The sequence below is a fragment of the Limulus polyphemus genome, unplaced genomic scaffold, assembly GCF_000517525.1.
Source record: "Limulus polyphemus unplaced genomic scaffold, Limulus_polyphemus-2.1.2 Scaffold1452, whole genome shotgun sequence".
Classification (NCBI taxonomy): Eukaryota; Metazoa; Arthropoda; class Merostomata; order Xiphosura; family Limulidae; genus Limulus; species Limulus polyphemus.
Window position 1 is genome coordinate 106256 of NW_013667062.1, and position 7420 is coordinate 113675.

Consider the following 7420-nt stretch of genomic DNA (forward strand, 5'->3'; position numbering starts at 1 on the left):
AAGAAGAATAGTCAACTATTCGAAAGCGCTCGAGTTTTGGGTCTTATTTTAAGTATCCTTAATGTGCCAACAAAGGATGTGAGAAAATAAATATCAAGAACAAGATACAATATGTGTGTACTAGGTCATTATAATTGCGCTTTTATAGATATATCATTGTATATATTAAAGTATGAAGGAATTGGCACACAATGCTGGCACAATTAATTTGACATATACATAAATAATTAATTAAACATAATTACGGAAATGCAAGCCTAATAAAAGCAACATTGTCACAACAAAAAACTATTTTGGTGCCATGAGGATTGGAATCAAAGTCATTGCAGTTAGTCATTACTCAGTCATTCTCAGTGTTGTTGTTTTTAATATTAACTGTTTTACACCAAATAATGGACAACAGGAAATGTAAAGACATGTGAAAAGGAACAGTCAACATCAACTAGTGTTTTGTGAGATCCAAAGTGTAAAACATCTAAGTCAAATGATTAAGATGGTCCAGGAAAGTTGTTTATTAGGTAAAGAAAATATGATGACAATTATATGATATATGGCTTTACGTGCATTGGTGATCAAGAGTGTCCAAAACAATGGTGTGTAGTTTTAATTTGTGGTGATGTTCTGGCAAATAGCAGCCTCAAATTTTCTCTACATCGGTATCACTTAGAAACTAGGTACCCCACACAACTTGACAAACCTGTTGATTTTTTCAAGCAAAACATCAATCGAGTGGAAAAGTGACATTACCAGTTTTGTACTGAGAGCAAAAACGCACCTGAAGCATTGTACCAAGTGAGCTACTGAGTAGCAAAAGTTTCAGAAGCCCATACCATAACAGAGAGCTTGATTGGTCCATGTATAAAAGACTTAATTCAGTGCATGTTTGGAGAAAAGGCTGCAAAAAAAGATTGATGGTGGTACCTTTGTCCAATAATACATTGTCATGGAGAATTAATGACATGTCAAGTAATGTAGAGACCACAATTTTACAGAGTGAATGTATAGTCAATATTTTGCTACTGTTTGTATGTTATGTGAGTGAATGTATAATCAATATTTTGCTGTTTGTATGTTATGTGAGTGAATGTAGAGTCAATATTTTGCTACTGTTTGTATGTTATGTGAGTGAATGTATAGTCAGTATTTTGCTACTGTTTGTATGTTATGTGAGTGAATGTATAATCAATATTTTGCTACTGTGTGTATGTTATGTGAGTGAATGTATAGTCAATATTTTGCTACTGTGTGTATGTTACGTGAGTGAATGTATAGTCAATATTTTGCTACTGTGTGTATGTTACGTGAGTGAATGTATAGTCAATATTTTGCTACTGTTTGTATGTTATGTGAGTGAATGTACGGTTGAAGAAGACTTATTATTTTGTCATCCATTGAAAGAATGTACAGTTGAAGAAGATATCTTCAATCTGACTAATACATATTTTCAAGAAACTGAAATAGATTGATCTCACTGCCTTAGGCATCTGCACTGATGGGGCCACGCCAGTGAGTTGTAAGTATACCAAATTTGTAGCTCGAACAAAAAGGTTGCATCAAACATTTCTTGGACTTGTGTAATATCCGTAGACAAACTCTTGTGGCAAAATGCATGTCTGATGGTCTGAAGGAAGTGCTGGACAATGCAGTGATAATAGTGAATTTCATAAAATCATGGCCAACAAATTCCAGAATATTTCGAGCACTATGTGAAGGAATGGGTGGTGTACACAATTATCTGTTGACCTTACAGCTTAAATCATAGTTATTTTTACCAGCCACCCCTTCCACTTTGTCAGCTATATTGAAAATCATGTCTGGCTTCAGAGTCTAGCTTATTTAGCAGACATTTTCTCGAGGATTAATGACCTAAATTTATCTCGACGACTCAATATAAGAGTTTTCAATATGTAAGAATGAGATGAATCTATGATAAAGAAATTGCAGTTTTGGGAAAGGCGCTTAGAAAACAACCAAACTGAGTGTTTTGGTACTCTTCCCGACTTCTTGGCAGAAAATGAACTTTGGTCAGATGACTGACACTAAAATCAACATAACTGCACACCTAAAAGGACTTTGCACAGCATTCAGGGAATACTTTCCAACTATGCCAAATGATAATGACTGTTTGTTGTATGAAGTTTTTACTTTTTGTCCATCTCAGGCATGATGAGTTGATCATAGTTTGAGATGCAGTGATGTGGATAGCTCATTGTTCAGCTTAAGTGGTATGTTACGAATTAGAAGTGCTTCTTTTTTCTATTTTATTGTTTCTCGATGCAACATTATAATACACAGAATTTCCACATTCACTTTAACTTAAACACACGCTTTAATTCACAATGATTCATGCACTTTTCTTACAGTCACTTCCACTCACTTGACTTGATCATCCGTCTCTATATCTCCCTGTCTGCAATTATCTATGCCCTCCCTTCTCCGCTGGGCTTATATACAAAAATAGAGAGCGTCTAGCAAATACTGGGATATTCGTGATGGTCCCCGATCTTTCTAGAAACTCATGACGTGTTACCAGCGGCACGTGACTTCTGCTGTCGTAACAATATCTTCAATTTTATATAAGTACCCGACACCACTGGCTGAGATATAGCTTCATAATTGTACACTGACTGTGATGAAGCTTTCCAGTTCATCCTCGAACAAACTGCCTTCAGAGTCTTGCATATAGCACTGGGTGAAGTTGGGCTGTGATTTGTCAATAGGAGTAGCCTTAAAATTTGGTTTCCATATGCCTTTCATGTGCAATTTCCTTTCCAGGAGCCATTGTGCTCATCACAAATTTCAAACTGTACAGTCATATCACTTCTTATATAGCCCTTGTGCTGGTTTGGCACTTTCAGATTGGTTGTTTGACACCCTATCACATTGTGCCATCTCAACACAACACTGCATTAGGCACCATGTTTACACAAAAAATATTACTATATCATATGTAATTTGAACTATATACCCACTTTGTCCTCTGTTTTCATAGCTATGTTAAATGCTGTATGTCTACCTTGTATCTAGTATATTTTCAAGATTATAACATCTTTGATAACCCTAGTAAGACATTCAGGGGTTAAATGTCCAAAAGAGAATATCTATTAAAGTGGCTAATTGAAAATGTCAGATAAAAAGTGATTCTGCAGTTAAACTATATATAGTAACAAATGATCCCAAAAATAAAGAATATTCTAGTAAACACATTTATTTATCAACTCTGGAATGAAATTTTATAATCTTAAATACGTTTTTTGATATTTACCCACTTGAACTTGTTCGAGGATTAATGACCTAAATTTACCCATCCACCATGCAAAGGAAAATTATGAATTCAGAAACAGAAGCATCATTTCATTGTTAAAGGTGAATTTCCAACTGCACAAATATTTTTACAGGTGTAGAATTTGTAATCAACTGTACACTAGGAAAACCCCTGGTTTGAACAACACACTGCATGCCACTTGTCAGCCATTGGCATCAGATGAAGAGCTAAAACATAATGGTTTTCAAACAAAACCATTCTTATTGGTTAATAGACTTGTGAATTATTTGGTTTGTTTAGTAGCTTTAATATTCATACTTCAATCACATATATTTTTTTTTACTTTCTGAATAGATGCAATACTGTGATAATTTGTTTCAGATAGTTGAATTTGATATTTTACAGGAAGCTCTCTACCTAGAAAGAGTGGCAGAACTAGATGCGGTTACAGAACTACGGGATACTCAGCGCAGGCACCATGATGACCTGCGGAAACAGCGTCTAAATGATTTTATGACTGGTTTTTCTATCATCACCACCAAGCTGAAGGAAATGTACCAAATGATAACTTTAGGGGGAGATGCGGAACTTGAACTTGTTGATTCACTGGATCCATTCTCAGAGGGTATTGTTTTCAGGTAGGTTAATCAAATGGCACTTTAAAAACCCTGAGGTGAACTTGTTAACTTTTTCAGCTTCCATTGTTTAGGTTATATATACATGTTAACGGATTTTTTAGAAGCATCGTTTCATTGTTAAAGATTCAGTGGGATATTGTTTGACTCATCATATCTTTTGGAATATTTAATTTAAAAAAAGCTGATTTGAATTAATTTTATTGAAAATTTTGAGCATCATTGACAAACATTATCTTTGTATTTTACCTGGTTTAGAAAAATAGTTAAACAAGGATAAATAATTGATTTTGGAAGCCTTGCAAAGCAAAATTATGAATTCAGAAACAGATCTACGAAAAGTACTGTTTGTAATTCTTGTTCATACTTTGAATTTAATCAGAAAACATAATGTCCAAAATGTAGTCTGAAATATTTTTTGAATTACATTAAGATATATCATATATAGTTTAATTTTGATAAAATAACTTGTATATTTTGTGTCACTGAAATCCAAAGGTTTAAAATGAATACTGAAAAAAAGTATAAAATGTTACTTGATAAATATTTTAATGGTTTCATTCTGTCAATTTTGACAGTCAGGAGTTCATATTTTGGTTTTGAAAATTCCCTCATGATTGTTATGGTGGGGAGTGTCCTGTATGATACTGGGGTTTTGATAGTTCAGCCTTGACGTTAGAGATTTTGGACAATACTCATAGTTAGATAATATTTAGCATCTTTATCTATTATGTTGACACTTAGTTTAAGATTATAATACCTCTGAAATCTGTTGGGGTGAAGATTAGTCTGGATGAGGCTATAAATCTGGTATTTTAGCTTTTAGAACAGCAAATCCCAGCCTTAATCAGGGTAGGCTAAAATCCATTTTCTTTCATTCCATTGCTTTGAAGGTTAAACAGATACCTAATTCTCTTCTATTATTGCAGTATTGTAATTTTTATATTTGAGTTTGTTGTAAATTATTATCTGTAAAACCTGTAGCTTATGTACATGTAAAAAAAGAAGTGATGCTAAGTATTGATATAATAATATTTTGTTTCTTGTATATCAGTTCTTTCTACTGTACCTAAAGAGGGAATTGAAATAACATACACATACTTAATCATAACCTTTTTGGACTTTAAAATTCTATTGTGAGTTATGTAATAAAAAATATTATAAGTTGTAGTATTCATATTATTTCACTATAATTTTTATCACTTTTTGGCCACTTTCAGCGTTCGTCCTCCAAAAAAATCTTGGAAGAACATTTCCAACTTGTCTGGTGGTGAGAAAACGCTCAGTTCCCTTGCTTTAGTTTTTGCCCTTCACTATTACAAGCCCACTCCTTTATATGTCATGGATGAAATTGATGCTGCACTGGACTTTAAAAATGTCTCCATTGTGGCACACTATATAAAGGTAAAGCTGAAGATCCAGTATTTTTAATTTTCTTGCATGATAGAGAACACTACACACTTTTGTTTTTTTGGCATTAACACTAGTCTAATTTCAAAATCAAATATTGATGCATTCTTTAAGTTTTTTGATCCTTTAACACTTATAAATAATAAAACTAGTACGTAATAATATATACAAAATATGTTTATTATTAATGACTTGAGCACTTTGTAGTTTTTATAAGACTACCAATAAAACTTACTTAGAAGTTAGCTTTTTTCCTAAGTTTTACATATAATACTTCAAATTTTAAGTCTAAAACTCTGTACTCGACAAGGAGTACAGCAAGAAATATTTGGATATATGCAATATTGATCTGATATAAACTTAATGTTATTCTGTTTTGTTAGCAACCAAGCTAAATTTTAGAACCTCCATTACTTGATTACCAGTAAATGTAAATTTTATGGCTAATTCACTTTAAATCTGGTCAAGAATCCTGCTACCTTTTTAACTGTAAAATGATGGGTTTTGATATAACACTCCTCAAAAATTCAAGCATTTACTTAAATATTGTCTTTTTGGAAATTACTATTTTAGCTCCACAACAATAAAAGCATTACATTCTTTTAGTTCAGGACTTTTAATTATAAGTAATGCTTATTGAATTATGTTTGCTGTTTTTTTCTCTAGGTGATTAAAACAGGCTTTAATTCAATCCATGTTAGAAGTTAATATTTGGCTTTATTAATATTTGTAATGTGAAATACTGATAAGATTAATGTACCATTAATAGAAATAAATCAACTATATAATTACCTGCAACTCTCTGAACTAAAAAGTTTGTATGCTAAAAGTGAATATTTTCCTCTTTTCAACTTTCCACAGGAACGAACCAAAAATGCTCAATTTATTATCATCTCTCTGAGAAACAACATGTTTGAACTAGCAGACAGACTTGTAGGAATTTACAAGACTTATAATTGTACCAAATCTGTCACCATTAATCCTGCAGAAATTGGAAAACCCAATACTAATGAAGGAACTGAGAAGCCAGTCAGTGAGAAAGTAATAGAATAATTGTTTAGCTGGGTGAACTGTAGAACTTGTGTTGTTCTTCTCTTACGACATTCACAATTGTCTAATTAAAATTAGAATATGTACAATCTTTCATTTATGAATTATTGAAAAAATTCAAATCTGTTCATTCAATGTATTTAATAATAGTTTAGCCATCTTGTAGATACCACTATGTAAAAAAATGTTTTTTGGGCATGAGTATTATTATTATTATAAGTATGAAAAACTATTCAGACCTGTATTATCTTGTAACAAAATTTAAGCATTTTATAAGAAATGGTAATAGAAATAAAAAAATATTAATTTTTTTTCTTATTTATACTTTAAGAGCTTATCAAATTGACGTTTAGTGACTAAAACCTTGGTGTACATGAAAAAAAAAAAAAGTTTTTTAAATTCATTTACATAAATAACCTCTAGAACCTCCTAAATGTTGAATGGTGCACTTTGACCCCATATGTGCACATAGGGTGAATATAACACTAGTGGAAGACGTAAACAAGATGGACAGCTTTGTTTGTCCATAAGTTCTAAAAAAATATATATTGTTGCACAATTGTTTCAACAAGCAGTATTGTTTTCCTTATTGTATATTTTATCAGTGATGATAAATATACAATAAGGAAAATAATGCTGCATGTATTGAGAATGGCTAGAATTGATGTAGCCACCCTAATAATTAGGGCATCACAAAGTATTTAAAAGATTGTTCCAACTTTTAAAAGTGCTAATTTTGATTCACCAGACTGTAAACAAAATAACAATGGCATACACAGCAGTGCAGGACAGTGTGTAATTGAGCAAGTGCATTAGTGAGTCATTCCCAAACAAAGGAAATGACAGATTCAAGCAACCCTATGACTGATTACAATAACCTCAAGCAGTAAAGCAAGAAAAAAAATTAGAAACTGGTTTGATCACACAGAAACAGGAAAACTATTAGTTTATACTTGTCAACATAATGCAAAATACTCCCAAAATAGAATAAAATTAACAACCTAAAGATGGTGGCGTTCTTTGTCAATCAAGGCTTTTAATTGAAGTAGCTCTGGAAAGT

At 32.1% G+C, this 7420-nt stretch overlaps 1 protein-coding gene across 3 annotated transcripts in view; it reads left to right on the forward strand.

Annotated features, from left to right (window-relative positions):
- LOC106463645 (structural maintenance of chromosomes protein 4-like) overlaps positions 1 to 6671 on the forward strand; it is a 110155-nt gene extending 103484 nt beyond the window's left edge. For all 3 annotated transcript variants that reach the window (XM_013923696.2, XM_022391189.1, XM_022391190.1), the window contains exons 25-27: positions 3671 to 3903; positions 5121 to 5304; positions 6172 to 6671. In XM_013923696.2, the coding sequence (XP_013779150.1) occupies positions 3671 to 3903; positions 5121 to 5304; positions 6172 to 6363 (609 nt within the window). In that variant the 3' untranslated portion in view covers positions 6364 to 6671. The remainder of the gene's footprint in view (positions 1 to 3670; positions 3904 to 5120; positions 5305 to 6171) is intronic.
- The last annotated feature ends 749 nt before the right edge of the window (positions 6672 to 7420 follow it).